At 40.5% G+C, this 21175-nt stretch overlaps 1 protein-coding gene across 4 annotated transcripts in view; it reads right to left on the reverse strand.

The window, feature by feature from the left end:
- Spire1 (spire type actin nucleation factor 1) overlaps positions 1-21175 on the reverse strand; it is a 106396-nt gene that overhangs the window by 23964 nt on the left and 61257 nt on the right. For all 4 annotated transcript variants that reach the window (XM_051201079.1, XM_051201080.1, XM_051201081.1 and 1 more), the window contains exons 5-8: positions 12523-12600; positions 7688-7852; positions 6791-6877; positions 5244-5373 (exon numbers count right to left, since the gene is read on the reverse strand). In XM_051201079.1, the coding sequence (XP_051057036.1) occupies positions 5244-5373; positions 6791-6877; positions 7688-7852; positions 12523-12600 (460 nt within the window). The remainder of the gene's footprint in view (positions 1-5243; positions 5374-6790; positions 6878-7687; positions 7853-12522; positions 12601-21175) is intronic.

Below are 21175 nucleotides of genomic sequence, written 5' to 3' on the forward strand. Positions count from 1 at the left end.
TCAAACCACTCTTCAATCAAGTTTACTAATATTTGTTATTGAGCTATTTTCTGGTACACGAACATAACTTTTGAATAAACTGACCACTATATACAAAAGAATGTTACCAGTTCTTGGCAATGAAGTAAGTTCATATGCCCTCCCCCTTTGTACTCAAGAAGCTAATTGAACCTGGGGCAGACAAGCACTCTACCAACTTAGCTACATTCTTGGCTTCCCTTTTTGTTGTTGTTTGTTTTGGTCTGAGTGAAATCCCTACCCCAGGTTCTCACTTTTCAGCTCCATATACAACAGAAAGGACAACAGTGAAGGACCACAGTAATTAAGAAGTCTGGAAAAGGAAAGTGCCAGTGACACAGATAGAGGCCAGGTACAATAAATAACAGTAACTTCAGATTTGCTAGGGAAAAGAATGAAAATGGCCCATATAACAGTAGGAAGAGTAGGTAAACACATCATTTGGACATTAGTTGGGAGATCATGTCCTAATAAATCATGATTTGATTTATGTTTAACGATGAAAGATGTTCAGGCCGTAATCAATGTTAAACCAAGAGAATAACATATTATTGTTTTGTCATTATTTGTTTTTTTAATTTTATTTTTAATGCACAAAAGTGTTTTGGAGGCTGAAGGACAAGCTTGGATGGTACCATTAGGAAGTCTTTCTACCTCCTGTAAGACAAGTCTTTCAATGGCCCACATGCTGTGGAATAACCCTTCTGTACACTGTAAACACATGCTGCTCTCAATTTAGCTGATTGGCGATGGCTAGGCAGGATTTCTGGGGAAGAGAATTCTGGGGAGATGAAGGGTGGAGTCAGAGGAGCGGCCATGGGACACAGATTGAGCAGGGTGGGAAGAATGTAGATGAGGTAAATGAGCCTCAGGGTAGCACATTAGATTCATAGAAATGGGATAATTTACATTATAAGAGCTAGCTAAAAAAAGACACTTAAGTTATTGGTTGAGCATTTATAGTTAGTACTAAGTCTCTGTGTGGTTATTTGGGGAGCATCTGGAGGGACAGAAAAATCTGTCTACACCTAAACTTTACCAATTAGGCTAGACTGGCTGGCCAGTGAACCTCAGGGATCCCCCTTTTTCATCACAGCTACATAATGAGACCCTGTCTCAGGAAAACAAACAAAACAGTCAGGAGTGATGGCATACGCCTATAATATCTGCACTTAAATCAAGATCATCCTTAGCTACAGAGTATGTCTGAGGAGCACCTCATCTATATGAGACGTTGTCTCAGAAAACAAAACAAACAAAAAGCTCCCAGTAAAAAAAGTCCCTGGCTAGAGTATGTCATCCATGAGTCTACCAAACTTTGAAAGATGAAGAATTTCCAATCTTTTCCAAACTATTCTGACACAGAAGAGAGACGCTCACTGAATCTAAAACACAAAGAAAGAAAACAAGAGTGCAACAAATACTATCAAGCCAGCCCAACAGCACATTAAAAAGGCCATACACCATGACTAAGTGGGGTTTATTTCTGGATACAAGGATGTTGTCCTGGTTAGTTTTTATTACCTTAACACAACCTAGGTCACTGGGGAAAAGAGAACTTAGTTGCAGAACTGTCTCCATCAGACTGATCTGTCAGAGACTGTCTTGAGTGATGACTGACGGGAGGGCTGTCTCTAAGCAGGCTGGTCGATGCTGTGTAAGAAACTAACTGAGCCAGTGAGCAGCCGCAGTCAGCAGCATCCTCCATGGCTTCTGCTTGAGTTCCAGTCCTGACACCCTCAATGATGCACTGGGACCTGGAGGTGTAAGCTGCAATAAATCCTATCCTCCCCAAAATTGCTTTTGTTCAAAGTGTTTATCAAAGCAAGAGAAAAAGCAAACTAGAAGCAATTAATACGAAACATAATTAATGATGGATAGAGGGTAAAAAAAAAAAAAAAGTCATATCAAAAATTTCAGAAAAAGTCGTTTGACAAAAAGTAACACTCTCTCAGGCTAAAAAGTAAAAAAAAAAAAAAAAAAAAAAAAAAAAAGCTGGGAATAACTTTTCGGTAATAAAACCCACATATGAAAATCCCACATTACATTCTCCTAACAGTGGTGACATCAGAAACAAAGCAAACACGGCCTTTCTTGTGTTCATCACAGTAGTAGGAGTCCATCTGTAACTCCACTCCCCTTTCCTGATGTCCTCTTCTAGATGCCACAGGCATCAGGCACACACATGGTGCAAAAACTTACATACAGACAAAACACCAATACACATAAAGGAAAACAGTAATAAAAATCTTTTTAAAAGTGACATTAAATTCAGTCAACTTTCTGGACAGAAAGTCAACGTAAGACAAATGTATTGTGTGTTGATATAACACATATGAAAAGGAACCCAAGAAACAAAACCATTTGTTATACCACTTATAAATAAATAATGAACTATTTATGAACATTAACAATATGAAAAATTATAAGACACAAAGATGGTTTATGTTCACAGATTGGAAAAATTAATAGTTAAAATATCTAGATACTGGCTGCTCAGTGGTGGTGAACCCCTTTGATCCCAGCACTTGGGATGCAGAGGCAGGCAGATCTCTATGAGTTCAAGGCCAGCCTGATCTACAGAGTGAGTTCAAAGACAGCCAAGGCTACACAGAGAAACCCTGTCTCTAAAAACCAATATATATAATTCCATATATCCACTGGTGTAGAGGCACATGCCTTTAATCCCAGCACTTGGGAGGCAGAGACAAGGGTATCTCTCTCTCTCTTTCTAAGTTTAATAACAGCCTGGTCTGCACAATGAATTCCGGGATAGCTAGTGCTACAAGATGACCAAGCCTCAAAAAACAAAACAAACAAAATCCACATACCAAAGTCACCCTTAGATCCAACTCAATCCTAATTTAAAAAAAAAAAAAAATCCATGTTTCTTTTTCTTCTCCTCTCCCTGTGTCCCCTCTCTTTGCCCCTCCTCTCTCTTTTTAAGGCTGCCCACTGTATAGCCCAGGCTGGACTTAAATTCATGATCCTTCTCCTTCTGTTATCCGTGCTAGGATTATATAGATGTGTGTTCACATGAAAATCCTTTTTCTTTTCCTTGTTCTTTCCTGGTCTTTTTTGGAGGCAGGGTTTCACCATGTAGACCAGGCTGGCATCAAACTCATATTACCTCCTCCGCCTCTCCAGGGATAGCATTAAAGGCATGTGCCACCATGCCCAGGGATTGATTTTTGAGCCACATTGGTGCTCAGCAAGCATTCAGCCATGGAGCTATATCCCCACGCCCCCAGAGAATCTTCTTTAAGAATTTTTAAAAAAAGATTTAATTTGTATGTATGAGTGCTTTGCCTGCAAGCAAGTATGTACATCACATACATATATGTATGTGCCCTCAGGGGTCAGGAGCATGGAGTGGGGTGGGGGGGCTGCAGCACATTCCCTAGAACCAGAGTTACAGGCAGTTGTAAGTAGCCATTTGAGTACTGGGATTTAAACCCATGTCCTCTGATGAGCAGCCAGTGCTCTTACCTGCTGGCTGATTCATCTCTCCATCCTCCTATCCCTTCCATAGAACTCTTAATAGTAAGTAGTTCCTCCAGAAATAGGGGGAAACAAAACAAAAACAAACAAATAAACAAAAAAAAACCCAAAAACAAACCCAAAAACCAAAAGCCCTCCTGAAATTATGGCTTGAATGTGAATGTCCCCTGTGGACTCATGTCTAGGGAGTCTGTGGAGCATTCTGGGGGCAGGGACTGACTGACAGTCGGGTCATGAGGGGAGGTCTGGAAAGCACTGCTGGTCTTCACACCCTTGATAGCCTGGCTGCTACAGGACGCTTACAGTGGAGAGGCAGCTAACTTCACGGGGGGTGGGGGGGGTGGGGGGGGGTGGGGGGGGACACCATGACCACACAACGCATTGGGTTAATGTTCAAAATACTAATAAATGCTAATAACTCAATAATAAGATAATAACTGATGACCTTGATTTAAAAACAAGCAAAGAAACTAAACAGACAATCCAACGGTGATACAGAAAATAGTTCACAACGATGTGAAAGAATACTCAAACATCAATCATCAATCACTAGGGAAATGAAAATCAAAACTTCATTGAGAAAGCACTTTAGAAGTCAGGATGGCTATCATCAAATAAAGAAGTTCCTCAAGGCCCCAGTGTTAATAGGTGGGGCAGAGATATAAATCCAGGGCATTTGCCGCGCTGAAGAGAACACAGAATGGTAGGCCACTATGGTGATTCCTTCAAAACAGCTGGAGGCCGGCTCAGAGGGTAAAAGGCTTGCTGCACAAGCATGAGCCCTAGTGGATCCCTGCAACTCACATAAAAGCTGTGACCACAATGGTGGAAGGGGGTGGAGACAGATGGATTGCAGGGGATTGCTGGGCCAGCTAGCTTAACTGCAACAGTATACTCCAAGTACAGTGAAAAACTGTCTCAAAACATATGGCAGAAGATGGCAGCAGACCTCCTCATGCTGACCTCCAGTCTCTGTATGTGCATACACAGAAGCACCACCCCACCCCCACACTCCCACCCATCCCCACACTCCATTAGAAGGATTCTGAAAGAAATAAGACAATACTATGTATCTATCATCTACAGTTGTACATATGCTAGTTTATAAAGTTCTTCTTTCCTCTTTTTAGCACAATCTTATTTTATTTTTATAGCACTCAGAAAGGAGAGGCAGATGGATCTCTGGGAGTTTGAGGTCAGCCTGGTCTACAAAGGGAGTGCCAGGACAGTCACTGCAGTCACTGTAACATAGAGAAACCCAGTCTGTCTCAGAAAAACCAAAACCAAAACCAAAACCAAAACCAAAAAAAAAAAAAAAAAAAAAAAAACCTCCAACAAAACAAAAAACTAAACAAACAAAATGAATGAATGAATGAATAAATAAATAAATAAACAAATAGAAGCAAGATCTTTTCTCCCCCTTTCTGCTGTGCCAGGTAGTCAGCCTTAGAAAAGGAAAGAGTGTCTCTTCAAAGCTCAGCACAGAGTTGGCAGGCCATTACACCGCAATGTTCTCAGTAGTTCAATACCAGAGGACTGTCACGTCACATGAATTCAAGTGTCAACAAATGTGAGGGTATGTGCAAGTGAGCAATAGCTATGAGGGGAGGGGAGAGAGCAGAGGAAGACAGGGAGAGAAGAGTTGTCTAGAGACAAGGACTGAGAATTCTGTGGGTTACTTCTATGTGTGTAAGTATAAACACAGCTTCCTGGCCGTGACTCACCTAGTCTGCTCCGTCTAATTTCTTCCGGTGAGACAGGTCGCAGCTTTCTCTCTGCTTTAATCTCTTCTAATATTCTTTCATGGAGGCTCCGTGGTCGTGGAGGGGTCGGTTTCAATTTTCTGGCTGAGGCCTTGAAAAGGAAGCTCAATGGTTAGAGACGGTTAGCTGTGATTTTATTTGTTTTTTTTTTGTTGTTGTTTGTTTTATTTTGTTTTTTATGTATATACACATGCCAGATCTCATTACAGATGGTCGTGAGCCACCATATGATTGCTGGGAATTGAACTCAGGACCTCTGGAAGAGCAGGTAGTACTGTGAGCCATCTCTCCAGCCCCGATTCTTAACATAGTCATTCCTACAATACAGAATTTTGAACTGACTGTAATGTTGCCCAGTAAAAGACTATTCAAGTCATTAATATCAAGATTTCTAATTTTAATGTATACGTATGTGTGTGTATAATTAATTTTGTGTGCTTGTACATGTATAGAGGTCAGACAACAATTCAAGGGAGTGAGTTTAGACCTTCCACTTTGTGAAGTCCTCGGCAAAGACCCCTGATCATCCGGCTTGGTGGCAGGCACTTTTACCAACTGAGCTATCTCAAGCCCCACTGTCAAGACTTTTAACGCAGTAGGAGATTACTGTGTCTCCCCATGATAGGCTCACATGTGCACAGGTAAACTGAAGTAATCAGTTCTGCTAAAGATATAGTCTTGTCCCCTGTATGCCACTGTTTTGCAAACTAACTTTATTGCTGTCACTTTGGGACTCAGTTTTATTCTGTAATCCATACTGGTCTCAAGCGCCCCTTGAGTGTTGAGATTACAGGGCAAACCGTCATACCTGTCCAAAAGCAACATTTGTAATTTACCACTTTGGATTATTATTGTCTTTAGTCTATTATAAGGACAGTGAGGCTGAGAGAGGCAGGTCAACTTGCTAGACTGTGGCGCTAGTGTGAACTGTCAGGTTTACCTGACCCCTCTCTCTGCACCAACACTTCCCCCTTCTTTCAGAAAGATGTAAAGGGCTAATTGATTATGCCATAGTCTACAAACTGGGATGACACCACTTTGCCCTCGCTATTACTTTATACATAGGCTTGACATGGTTTGGTGGGAGCTGGCTACTAAGCCAGGAGGAAAAGAAGTAAGGAGAAACACAAATGGCATTTGGAACAGTATTCTGAGTCTATGGTCATTAGAAAAAACCCTGCTAACAGACTGTTAACATAAAAGTGAGTGCACATTTACTGTAAAATAGTGTCAGTATGACAGTATTAAGCAGCGTAGTAGCATGATTTGAGTTGGAAAGGCAGCTCATGCCAGAAACAGTCTTCAGCTGTTACAGCAGCTATTCAGCCAGATTGTGCACTATGACTCAGAGTGTTGTGATGAAAACATACTGAATAACTGTTGTGAATAAGTGAAGGTATGTCTCTATGCTGTCCAGTGTAATTTACAGGTGGGTTTCATATTCTCAAGGGAGAGCTTGGTAGAGAGCTACAGATCCCTCCCTGGGGAGAGTGTGTTAAGTTACATACTGGATTTAAAGGGGGTCTTGATCTGATGAAGTCAAGGATGATCTCATGAGCACTCTTTCTTAACCGAGGGGGAATGTCACCATTTACCTAAAAGGATACACACACACACAAAAAAACAAAAACAAAACAGATCACGTGAATCAAGGAATCATCACTGTATATTCAGTACCTGAGATCCTGACTTCCCCGATGGCACAGGTGTGACTGTCTTTCTTTTGGGGTAGGTTTTTAGATGAGGTCTTATGTGCCCCAGATTGGTGACCCTGAACTTCCAGAAACTTCTTGTCTCTACATCCAAAGTGCTGGGCTCACAGGTATGTGACATCACACATGGCTTTGTTTTCCAGTCGTAAACAAAACAGGCTGAACTACCACCTCATTCCTGGTCCTTCCCCTGTGACTACTACACTGGGATCCACCTAACACCACCTGCTTCTACCATGTGCCCTATACCTAGGTCCCATAGCAAGCATCAGCATCAATCTCTGTAAAGCTCAGCCCAGCATGTACGTGTCAGTGCCAAGCTTAAGAAGGCAGCTGTAGGGCCTAGCAGCAGAACCAGAGGCCTGATGGAGCATGGCCCTTACTTATGGGTTTCTTGATGTCTAAGATTTTTTAAATGCATGGATATTATACAACTTAATCAGACATTCCTATACTTAGAATTTTACTTCTAAACAGACTAATATATCCTTCTAAATAATTTTCATATGCTTTTAATATTCTTTCCATCAGAACAAGAAGGTGAGAAAACAGAAAAAGTTAAGTCATCTTGCAAGTTTCAGCATCCACACAAACACATCACTTGGGTGTTTTATTTAGAGACAAGGTCTTATGTGATATGTAGCTAAGAATGACATCAAATCCTAGCCCTTCTGTCTCCACCTGAGTGCTCACCATCACTTTTCTCAGGGTGTATCTTCTGCACCGAATGTCGTCCATGAGCATCTCATATGGTGTGAGCTGGTATTCAATAGGCAACGGGTTGTACTGCCGCTGCTGCACCTTCTTAAGTTTTACCCCGTTTCGCAAATCCCTCATCACCTGTACCCAGAATCGTGCCTGGAAGAACGAAGGATGGATAGTAATCAATAAGTAAATCCACTAGTTTTCTCTAAATGGTTACAGTCATAGAGAATAAAGGAAAGGCATGGACATAAAACACCATGAAAAAACATTACATTTTAGGATATCACTGGATGGGTAGGAAATCAGTAGGCTGCATTTCAAGACATACCCTGTGGTAGTTTGAATGTAATTGGCCTCCACAATCTCACAGGGAGTGGCACCATTAGGAGGTGTGGCTTTGCTGTAGTGAGTATGACCTTGCTGGAGGAAGTGTGCCACTGTGGGGACAGGCTTTGAGATCTTTTGCTCAAGCTTCAATCAGTGTAACTTCAACTTCCTGTTGCCTGCAAGATGCAGGACTCTCAGCTCTTCCTCCAGCACATCTGCCTGATGACAGTGGACTGAATCTCTGAAACTGTAAGCGAGCAACCCCAATTAAATGTTTTCCTTTATAAGAGTTGCTGTGATTAGGACTGGAAGATGGCTCAGCTGTTAAGAGCACATAATTGCTCTTCCAGAGGTCCTGAGTTCCATTCCCAACAACCACAAGGTGGTTCACAACCATATGTAATGAGGTCTGGTGCCCTATGCTGGTGCCCAAGCATAACATTCAAATAAATAAATAAAAATCTTTTAAAAAATAGTTGTCATGGTCATGGTGTCTCTTCACAGCAATAAAAACCCTAAGATAGTCGTCAACACTACTGCTTACTGAAAAGCATGTATTCCCCACCTCGACTTGGGGTCTGGCCATATGACTGTATGACTGTGTTGTGGTCGGAGCACAACATCACTACACCTACAGCCAGTGGACACATGAACTTCCTATTAGCATCTGACACCAGCAGCCACTTTACCTTCCTCAGTTAGTCTCATCAGTGAGAAATAAATAAGAATGAAAAATTCATGTCTTGTGTTTTATAAATAAAATGTTCAAAATCACAATCTCATATTATCTAGTACACACCCTACAATCAATTTTGTTATCTACAAATAAGTTGTTCTGTCCACCTTCAAGAGTTCTAATAAAATGAGATTTACATCAAAATGCTTAGTATAACACATACTAAAATGTGAATCATTCCTTAACCCCTTTGTTTCCCGGTCTTATCTAGCATTGTCTACTTCAGTGAAAACTCAACCAATACAGTATTTAATTAAAATGTAACTTATCAAAATTAATGTGGCTTCAATAGCTACCTAAAATATTTATTTTTAGATCATAAGAATTTTCTATACTCAGCTCACTGACAGAGGAGGTAGTTTGTATGTATGAGTTTCTAGGGTCTAACTGCAGTACCAAAACATTTTCTCTATATAAAATAAATGATTGCATTTCTCAAAACGATTTTCATTTACAATATATTAATCCAGTTTTTTCACTGTCATCTGAGGATAGAACTGAGATCATCAGGCAGGCGTCAAGTACCTTCACCTACTGAGCCTTGCTGGCCTGCCTTTACTCACCAATTTCCCACCTTTGCCTCCTTTCATACTCATCTTTCTAGATAAGTCACCTGAGTGGTGTTGTGAGAAGAGGTGGTGACTTACAAAAGAAACCACCCTTGAAGTTCTGGTCAGTGATTGCTGTAGTTTGGGTTACTGTTTTAATTATTTTTCAAAACAAGTGATTTATTACTATTACTATTAGGTGTGATGTGTGTGCATATGTGGGTGTGCACCCCCATGGAGCATATGCAGTCAGGAGACAACTCTGTAAAGTCAGTTCTCTCCTTCTACCTTTTTCTCTTTAATTAAAAAGAATTTACATTTATTTATATACTTTGTGTGTGCGCGCACGCGTGTGTATGTGTATGTGTGTGTGAGAGAGAGAGAGCATCTGTGTGCCATGCCATGCTTGTGGAGGTCAGATGACAACTTCTAGGAGTCAGTTCTCTCCTTCCACTGTGTGGGTTCTGTGGATCAAACAGGCTTGAAGGCAAGTCTTTTATCCACTGAGCCACAACACCTGCCCCACACTGGTTTTTGTTTACTTTTGAGTCAGGCTCTCACTATGTAGACTTGGTTGGTCTGAAACTTGCTATGTAGACCAAGCTATCCTTGAACTCACGTGAGTGTGGGGATTAAAGGTGTGTGCCACCACATCCAGCTGTTGCTAGTCCACACACACACACACACACACACACACACACACACACACACACACACAGTCCCCCTCCTCTCCTCACCCCACACCATTATCACACACCAGGTAGGATCAAGTAGCCAAGATGGTCTACAATTTGCTAAGTAGTCTAGGATGACTTTGACTTCTCTGGAGCTCTGCCTCTATTTCCCAAGTACTGTGATTACAGGAGTGTACTACCATGCCTTCTTGTTTGCTAACTTTAGAATATTTGGAGTTACTTGTCTGACTTCAGTGACTGGGGAAGACTGACAAAAATAGTCTCTTAAAAATGCTTTTTATGCTGGGCAGTGGTGTTGAACACCTTTAATTCCAGCACTTGGGAGGCAGAGGCAGGAGGATCTCGGTGAGTCTGAGGTCATCCTGGTCTACACAGAAAAACCCTGTCTTGAAAAAACAAACAAACAAAAACAAACAAACAAACCCTTGTTAAAAGCAAACATCTATCACTAGCAACCCTGCCACAGAATTCTATACAAAGGAGTGATCAATATTAATCTAAAATGACAAACAGAGTAGCTTTTTTTAAAGACAGGGTTTCTCTACATAGCCCTGGCTATCTAGGAACTAACTTCGTAGACCAGGCTGGCCTTGGACCCACAGAGCTCCACCTGCATTTGCTCCTCAGTGCTGCGAATGCCATCATGCTTGGCAAAAGCAGCTTTTAAGACGCTGTGTAGGGTAGAGAAAGGGCACAGCAGTTAGAAGTGCTCAAGTGCCCACTGTTCAGGGTTTGAGTCCCAGCACCTATGTCAGCTGGCTCACAACTGTTGGAAACTCTGGGAGGTCCCGGGGAGTTGTCACTTGTCCTCCGTAGGTACTTGCACTTACTTACATGCACACATATTTGCATAAGAAAAGTATTCTAAAGGTTAAGAAAAGAACATTTTAAAAAAGACAATGCATGAAACACTCATTTTTAATGTTACTATAAATGTCCCAGATTAATACTATTATTCTTAATATCTATGAAGAGGCATCCCTTATAAACTATGAGTATTATCAACAAAATGACCCAAGCCGGGGATGAGGACTCACACTTTTAATCCCAGCACTTGGGAGGCAGAGGCAGGTAGATCACTCTGAGTTCAGGACAGCCAGGGCTACACTGAGAAACTGTCTCAAAAAAAAAAAAAAAAAAAACCAAAAAAACCCCACATACAACAACAAGATAAGAGCGTCCCAAGTGACCATCCACAAATGAATAATAAACTGACTTCTACGTAAAGTGGAATAGCATTTAGTAATAAATGGAAGTGGAATAGTGATACAGGCAGTGGCCTCATGAAGTCTCAAAACAAGTATTGTGCCTAGTGAAAGAAGTCCAGTACCACCGTCTTACCTAGAATTCTATAGGATGCAAATGGAGAGATCAGGAAGTAAAAGGACTCAGCAGGAGACAGGAGGCAGAGTAACAAAGGGGCATGAGGAAATTCCAGAGGGAACCACAGGATTATTATTTTGAATATGGTAATAGCTTCATGGAAATACTCATCAGTGTGTCAAAACTTACCACACTTTACATTTTAAACACATATATCTTATTATGTGTATTGTATCTCAATAAAGATATTAAGAAAAAAAATGGCAAACAAAAATTAATATGATCAAGGGAATTCACTCATAGTTCTCAAATCTGCATTTATTTTTAAAGAGTCTTTTACTTAATATCACTGCTATCCTTTAAAAAAGGTTTTAGTGTGTGTGTGTGTGTGTGTGTGTGTGTGTGTGTGTGTGTGTGTGTGTGTGTGTGAACCTGAGAGTTTATGTGCACTGTGTGGGTAGGAACCCTCAGAAGCCACAGAACTGGAGTTGGTTGTGAGCCTCCCTGCTGTGCTGGGAACTGAACCTGTGTCCTCTGCAAAAGCTCTAAGTAAGTGATTTCAACAGATGACCCATCTCTCCAGCCCCTGATCCACTATCTTTAATCTCGTAAGTCAGAATCCTGACATGTGCCTGCCTCCCTTGATACCTGGGGATGCTTTACTTAGCACTTTGCCCAAGACAGCCATATCTGAAAGCAGGATGCTCAGTGTCTACAGGATGTATGTAGTAAGGTGCCTGAAAAGGAATGGATACTCAGGTTTGTCTTATGAAAACCCCATAATCACCTGTTTTAGAAAATATCTCCTCTAGTCTAGACTGCTATGGAAATCAGAGACTCCATATCCCTCATTTTGCATCCATGGGTTTCTAACCCTGTAAATGTTCATTGGATAAAAAAATATACCACACTGCTAGTCTCACATAGCATCCTGACACAGAGCTTTTGTTTTGAGTAATGAGTATTACTTAAGGTATTTATAATTATAAATGTTAATAACAGTATTTCCAATGTGGGCAGCTCTTTCAAAATAAGAAAAACTTTTATAATGAAGATATTTACTCACTTGTAAAGTCAAGCATTCAAATTTATGCACCAATTCATACTTCAGTCTTTAAAACCAGCATTTAAAAAAAAAAAATCACACTATTTTTAAAAGCTAAACTGATCAGAAAGCATACCCAGTTTCCTTACCCAGTCAGCATTTTTCAGGTCCTCCAGATCTGTGCTAGATTCATCAGTCTTTTCCATTTCTTGAATCTTCTTAAGATTCTACCGGTTAAGATAAAATTTTAAAAAATTATGGAAAATTACATTTAGCTACTTTCTTATAAGCAAGTTATAACTCCAAAAAGTTATCTTTAGAGAAAATGTAGACAGAAGTATCAGTGAAGATGATAGTTCATTAAAGTTAATGGGTAATTACTTATTTTTTTAAAATTTTTATCTCTTTTTAAACTTCACTCTCTTTTCTTGACCACTGAAACCTCTTACTGAAAACAGCCCTACATTTGACATGGGCTAGGAAAGCAGTCTCCGGCCTGGCCATTCCATACTGCCTCTCTTCCACTGCCCACTCTTTTTCTGCAGGCTGAAACCACTAGTTCCTCAGACAGGCCTTCCTTTCTTCCCTTTTAATACAAAACCTCTTTACATCTATGGGCTCTTAGCATCATGTTAGGTTCACACTTGTCCATGGCTCCCCTCTGGTCTTCCTGAGGCAGAAGTCCACTCACAGATCTAGTACGGAGCTTTGGAATTTTTGGATGCTTGGTATGCATTTGTGATGGCTAATCTTGATTGCCAACTTGGTAGGATTTAGAATCACCATGGAAACGAATCTCTGGGCCTGTCTGAGAGTGGTTTTTAAAGATTGGGTTAACTGAGGTGGAAAGACCCACTTTCAATGTGGATGATACCATTCTATGCTGAAGTCCCAGGCTGAATAAAAGGGAGAAGAGCATGATCCCTGCCACTCTGCTTCCTGGGGATGAAATGTAAACAGCTCTGCCTCCTGCTCCTGTTGCCATGCCTCCCAGCCACGAGGAACTATACACCCTTAAATGCTGAGTAGAAACAAAGCCTCCTTGTTTGGGTTGTTTTTGTCAGGTATTTCACTCAGCAACAAAAAAAGCAACTAATACAATATTTATCGAATAATTTCTTTATAAACTTCAATTGATAAAATGCCTTTTAAAAGCAACAACCCAACATTGGCAACATGTAAGAAAATACTGATTAATAAAACATATGGGACAGTGAGACGGCTTGATAGATAAAAGGCATCTGTCACCAAGCCCAATGACCTGAGTTAGATTTCTAGGACCCACATGATGGAAATAGAAAACTCACTTTGGCAAGCTGTCCTCAGACCTCCACACATACGAATGTGCATGCATGTGTGCATGCATGTATGGGTACGCAGGTGTGCACACACACAAATAAATGTAATAAAAATTTTGAAAAGCATATTTATAAATTAATTATAAAGGAACTGTATTCCATGCCTACTAATAACAATTCAACCTTAATATATGTTACCTTTGACTGAATTATTTGCCTGCTTGCTCACAGACTGGATCTAAATGTACTATATAAAATCTAGCTTGTTTTATATGACATTGTAAACAAAACATTTCCAAACTTTATTTTCAGCTTCCTAACATCTCGTATTTCTTCTATCCCTAGGGGAAAACAGAAGGGAAGAAAAACAAAACAAAACATTTCTTGTTATTTCAGAATTTATTTACACAATTAATTTTCTTTAAAAGTCAAGAATCCTTTTGAGATGCTGAATTAAGATATGTGCCATTCTTCAAGTTTGTGGTTTTGTCAAAGTTACCCAATCTGGGTCTTCTGTTTACCTAAAAAATAAAAGTATGACTACCTACCCCTCTACTCTAAGTAAGTACAAAAGGAACTGATACATTGAATACTGACACACTGCTTGGCACAGAGAGGAGACCCAGCATAATTCCCTGTATCTCCTAAGTATAATAAACCATAATTCATCATACCACAGGACATATCAAAACTTAAAATATACTCAATTTTTGCATCTTGTAGCCTCTTCAGAAAAGCTATTTCACAGGCCTGTAGATGATTTTTTTCTGTCCTATCTCAGCTCTAGTCCCTTATACTTGTCTGAAGCCTGGCACTTTCCTAATGTGTTTGCCTAGAGTAGGGTCCTGGAGCAATAATCATGGCAGCTAGTAAATGAGAAGCAGTAAGTAATAAAACAACCAAAAATCTATCCTAATCCACTTTACAGAGGAACTGGGGCTTGTAAGGGCTAAAACCCTTGTCTGTGGCCTTGCTGCAATGAGTGGAGTAGTCCTGAAACAAAGGAACACAGCCTAGTCTCTCAAATATGCAGGTGATGTTTGCAAGGGTGCCAAGAAGAGTGGTCAGCTGTTGTCAACAAACCTACCCCACCCCACACTGGCTGAGACAATCCTCATCAAACAGCTGCATCAAGTTCTACTTATTTTGTTAAGAGGAACCTTCACAAATACTTAAGAATTCTAGTAACACAAGGAAAAAGGATAACATTTATGATTACTAACTGGTCTTTGCAAAAAGTGGCATGACCTCACATCAAAATCTGAACAGAATCATCATTACTAAATCAGGATTCTTTAACAGTCTATCATGGTAAACAGTAACCCTGATACTCAAAATCCCTGCTTCCCCCACCCACCCAATAGAAATTAGGAATAAAAACAAACAAACAAGCAAAACTTCTGATGATTCAAACTATAGTCTGAAATGCACAATCTCCATGAAGTGTCAAAATCACAACTGAACTGAGTGGGGAGGAGCCCACACACTGGCAGAAGCCCATCATCTGGTTTCCCAGATGTCATTGAAGTTCCATCAAGATGGATTAATGCCTGAGAGCATATGCTATTCTATTGATTGAAAGAGTCTTTTGGGTTCTTAAATTACAAGAGTAGAAGAAAATCAATCCAGGAGAACTGTTTCTGGACTGCCTGGGACCACACCTTACAGACTAAGAGTCTAGGGAAACAGCATTGTCCAGCCCACTGAATGGGAAGGAGCCGATTTCCTGCTGTTCCAGGCTATGCCAGCCTTTCCGCCCTGCCAAGGTCCCTCTGTGTCCAGTGCTCGCCTCAGATAGCCACCAAGCAAAGCCTCCCTATGCTTCAGATTCTTTCTCAATGACCCATCCCCATCCCTGGTCTCTAGCACTCAGCCTAGTCTACACTGTTTCCAAAGAACATCCTGACCTTAAAAATCTATATGGGATACTGGTTTGTGTACTTTCTATCTACCTCCTATAATAAGGGTAGCCATTTTTAAAGTTTACTTTGTTCAATGGTAGGATTCTCAAATATACAGACTAGTGCTTTGTAAGAGGTTGGCACTTAGCATTTGTTCAATAAATAAAGACACTTTAAAGCAAGAATTGATATTAAGCAGGGCGGAGGTGGCACATGCCTTTCATGCCTTTAACCCCAGCACTCAGGAGGCAGAGGCTGGCGGATCTTTGTGAGTTCAAGACCAGCTTGGTCTACAAGAGCTAGTTCTAGGACAGCCTCCAAAGCCACACACACACAAAAAATACACAAACACACACACACACACACACACACACACAAAATGTGAGATCCTATTATTAGTGCTTACATATAGCTCTTTAATAAATCAACTTTAATTGGAGCAAATTCAATCTTAGAGAAAATTATTATTCAGAAGAAATCTCTGGCCTTTAAATTCAAAATCCTATGGTAGAGATATATGTGTCTGTTCGGGAAAATACTTAATTTGAGCTCATACTATGTATCAGTGTTATATTCAGCCAAATAGATAATTAATAAATAACAAAAAAAGAAAATAATTTCTAAGACCCATAGTGGTTTCAAGTAATTATGTCAGCAGCACATGAGGCCAGCTCAAGGGCAAACTTGCATGTGAACACACCTTCACAGTATCTTTTCCTTTTGTTCAGCTGAAGACTCTTTGGAAAAAGTTAACTGTGCCCATAAGAATTCATGCTTGCCATCTTTCTGTAAGCTAAACACACCCAGAAGTGTTCTTGTCTACCACTTACTTCAACATGGTGTGTATGTGCCTTAGGACTCTAAGCTGAACAGGTCCCCAGATGCATCCACCCTCTTCCCTTCCTAAACTGAACATGCTCACTAGTGTACTTCTTATGCAGTATGCTCAGGACTATGTCCACCCCCCAAGTGATTTTGTACCGAAGTATGTACAGGCTTCCTGAATAAAATCCTCATGCTTCCTTTGTCCAAAAGGCACTCACTGCTTTTGGAACAACTACAATGCTCTCCTGGCTGGCTGTAGGTAATAAACCTTCCTCTATTCTTTGACCTTCATGGTGTTGTGTATATTGCCTTTGCAGGCACCAAGAAAAGAACCCATTGTTTGGTTAAATTTCCATACTAATCAGGTCAGTAAGATTCAACTAGCATCAAAATGGACTGGCTTGACATTTTAGTGCTTGAGAAAAATCATCAGGTATTAGTGGTTTAGTGGTTCTAATCAATACCCCTTTCCCTACACACAATTGTCTGGCTATCCTGTTCTTTCTTCTTGTCATTTAAAGGCTCATCCCACAGCAAGCACCACAGTTTGTTTAATAACCATCAACCAAAAGGTAACAAATCCAGGAGGGGGAGCAGAGCAGGCTGGATTACACAGATGAAGCAGAGGCCTAGCAGCTGAAAGTCAGGGTTTAATATGCTCACATGACTCCAGAAATACCATCTTCTTCTATGACTTTCAGTCACAAGGAGGAATGGCATGAGAAGCAGTAATTAGATATATTCACTCTAAACTCTGTTGCTGCAAATCCTGCCACAGCTCATCATCCATTCTCTCTTTTATTATTCTCTTACACATTTCTGACTAATGTAGGTCTTTATACTCTTTGCCTTTACTTCATTGGGATCAAATTCCTACCTCCCAACTACTAAGACAAACAACTTGCTCTTTATAATAGTAAAGGCATTTTAAATGAATAGTTATGAACATCTTGTCTAACTTTTCTACATAGCTGCACACATGGTTATCTTAGATTTTAGCAGGGAGGTGATGGCACATGCCTTTAATCCCAGTATTCTGGACACAGAGGCAAGGCAGATCTCTGTAAATTCAAGGCCACCCTAGTCTACAGTGCAAGTTTCACAACAGCCAGAAGGCTACACAGAGAAACCCTATTTCTAAAAAAACAAACAAACAAACAAACAAAAAAACCCCAAAACAACCCTCCAAAAGAAACAAAAAAGAACTCTTAGATTTTGATAAAGGATGAAGCCTAGCTCATATGCAGACTTAGTAGCCAAGTCGGTTGTATGCATGCATGTATGTATGTGCCAGTGGGTTGTAACACAAATAAATAAATGATCCAGAGACTGATATTGGGGTTCAAACTTCAAGATGAGCATCAGAAAAGCAAGGCAGCTGGTCACTAGCTCTCACCTCTAGCTCAGGCTGAAGAGGCTTATCCACGCAGGAGCTCTTCACCAAGCCTCAAACTGCTGCCTCTCCTCAGTGTGGCTGGAGAACATAAAAGCCTCTCTGAGACCTTGCTTCTGTCTTATACACTTCCCTAATGTTGGGATTAAAGGTGTGAGCTATAATTCTCTTTTAAACTGACTCACTCTTGTGTAGATCTGGGTGGCCTTGGACTCACAAAGATTGGTCTATCTCTTAATCCTGAGTCCTAGGATTAAAGGTGTGTACCACCTCCTCCTAGCTTCTGGTTGCTGGGATTAAAGGTGTGTGCCTGGCTTCTATAGCTTGTGGCTGACTTTGCTTTCTGAATCCTAAGGCAAGTTTTAATAAATCATAGATAATATTTCACTACAGGTGGGTATATGCAGGGATCTAATTATGAATTTACAAGTAGGTAGTAGTGTGTGTGTGTGTGTGTGTGTGGTATGTATGCATGTATGTATGTATGGTTGTATGAGCTGGTGAGTGCATGCTGGGAACTAAATATGAATTCACATTTCACCTCCACAATATCCCACTCTGAGCAGATTTGTTTCAGATGACACCTCTTTCTAATCTCTTCATGAAACTAAAAGCCTGACAGAACAAATCATTAAAATTGCTATAAGTCCATTAATGCCACAAGCCTGACCAAATATGTGACAAAAATTTCTGGTTTTCTAATAACAAAAGAAATTGAATTATTTGAAAGTAGAGTACAAATCTGTCTTGTCTCAGAACTGAGCTTCTGTCCTCTTGTTAATTCTATTTTAGCTTCTGAATGAATTTTTTCTTGCATAAATGTAATGACAGATGCTGGCCTATGCTTGGAATGTGGTGAGAAAGCTCTAATTGGGAGTATACACGCATGCCAATTAACTCTTCCCTTTCTAGTAAAACCATTCTCAGTTAGAAATTAGAGCTGTTTTCATGCCAACATATTGGTTATTGGCATCTTCAAAAACAAATAAATAAAATGTACTTTGTAAGTCACAAACACACCAAAGGCTCAGAGTACAATTCATTTCAATAGATTCAACATCAGCTCTTATGCAAATGCCTCCTGTTGATAAGTGTCTCTTCCATTTTAAAGACCATCATTTTTCTCATCTTAGTAATCATTTTAACCCACCTGTCACTTTCTCTGGGCATAAGCACTTGGAAGAGATCTTTCACCATCTTTCATGTAAAATGTTCTTGTGAAACACTTTTAAAGCGGGAAAATAATGGTAAGAACAAGAACACTCTGAATATAGATTATTTAAATGTTGTGGCAAATATTGTAAGCATTCTCATGTACACCGACATTTACAAAAAAAGAAAAAACCACAGGCAGCAACAAGGACCTCAATGGTTACAAATGATGAATGAGCTAATTAAAATGAACAAATGGCTACCATTCACACAGACATCTGGTGGTGATTCTGTCTGTCAAAAAGTGGTATGTTCACCATTTGGAGGGATATAAACCCACTTTAGGAGCGGGAATACATTTCCAGCCAATTTAAATGCCACAGTTATATGGCTAGAGGTGTTGAGAACAGGCCAGAGAGAGGGAGGAAGCTAACTAAAATGCTCTTCAGTCTAAGAGACAGAGGTCTGTGGCTTTGTTTCTCTGGATCTCACAAGCAAGCACTGCAGTGTGAGCTATCATGGGGTCTGCACCATGACACCGCTGGAGATGCCTGTTTGGGTGACAACAGACAGTGGGTTGGAGACATTTACACTGACTTTCTGAAAAGCCAACTTTAATTTTAAATGTAGTTACAGTATCAAAAACCATTTCATAACAACTGAGTCAACTGCTCTCCTAAAGCATTTCATATATGCAAATATTTATCTATTTTGTTTCTTTCTCTGTGTGTGTTCCTATAGGTTCATATAGGTGCATATGGGTTTGGCAGGGCAGAGGTCAACCCCATGCATAGGTTCCTTGGGAGTCACCCTTGTTTTATCGAGACAGGGTCTCACACCGCCCCAAAGCTTACTGAGATCTACCTGTGGTTACAAACTCATGAGCCAAGGCCTCCAGCGGTTAACCTGGGCTGTAAGAGATTAAACTCTGGCCCTGAGCCCATTTCCAACTGGCCTATCTCCCCAATACTCTACCTACATTCTGTAAGTGCTAGTGGTAAATAGCACCAGAGAAGGCTGTCCCTAGGATGCAAGTTCATCTTCTTTGTCATGAGTTTTGCTCAGGGGGAGGGTTCCATGGCATCTGATCATCTGCATGTGTTCAGAGGTTTAATTCCTCACTAAACACAGAGGTATTGAGCCACATACACTAAACAAATGCAGTCAAAGGTCAGAGTCCCAAACATACACAGAGGTTTGCTTAGTGCCAAAGAATGCATTCATAGGATAAGCAATTACAAAATGAGAGACTGCTGCTCACTCCCATCTCAGACACCTGATTCCCCCTGTGAGATGCTCCTAACAGCATTCCCTCAGTCTGACCTTAGTCAGAAGATCCGCCCCCCCTTTCCCTTCCTATCTGCCTGCCCTTGTCTCCTAGCCCTCACTTGGGCTGCTTCCAGTCCCCACGTTGCTCAAAGCATTCTTGCTCCAGGCCAGTCAGTTCTGGAACACAGTTCAAGCCCTTTGTCTTGAATTAGCTCCCTACACACACTCATCACAGCTGACTTCTAAAATGGCAATCCTGTTTAAAGTGCTGGGAGGATGTCCGAATTCATCTTGTTCACCACTGTACCTCCAAGAAAGAAGCAAGAACATTTAATATATAGCCTTCTGTAATGAATTAATTTGCACAGACACTTTAGGATGGTATCTAGCATAGACTAAGTAAGGAATAGATGACTAAACATAGCACCTGTTACCGAGTATGTACTTTAAGTAACTGCTTTGAGAATGCAATTGTGCCCAAGTCCCTGATTTTCCTTGTTTAGTACCTCTCTCCTTCACTAGCATGCCTAACTAGAAACAGTTGCTGCATACTCTTAGACTTTTACAGTAATTCCCAGTTCCTCCATTGCTTCTCACACAGGGGCTGACAGAAACCTCCTTCATACCCTGGTCTCTCATCTCAAGCTCCATTTTCAGTGTATGTGTGTGTGTATATACATGCACACACATATATGTGAGGAGGCCAGAGTCTGAGGTTGATGCCTTCCTTTGTCACTCCATTTATTTATTCATTCATTTATTTATTGAGACAGGATTTCTTACAAAACCTAGAACAATTTTACATAACTTGCAAAGTTTTCTGTTATTTTTGTGGTGCTAAGGCACAAACACTGGGCCATTCATGCTCTCACCATGATATATCCGATTTTTTAAAATTTATTTTTATTACATATACAGTGTTCTGTCTGCATGTATCCCCAAATGCCAGAAGAGGGCACCATGA

This window comes from Phodopus roborovskii, unplaced genomic scaffold, assembly GCF_943737965.1.
Source record: "Phodopus roborovskii unplaced genomic scaffold, PHOROB, whole genome shotgun sequence".
NCBI classification, from domain to species: domain Eukaryota; kingdom Metazoa; phylum Chordata; class Mammalia; order Rodentia; family Cricetidae; genus Phodopus; species Phodopus roborovskii.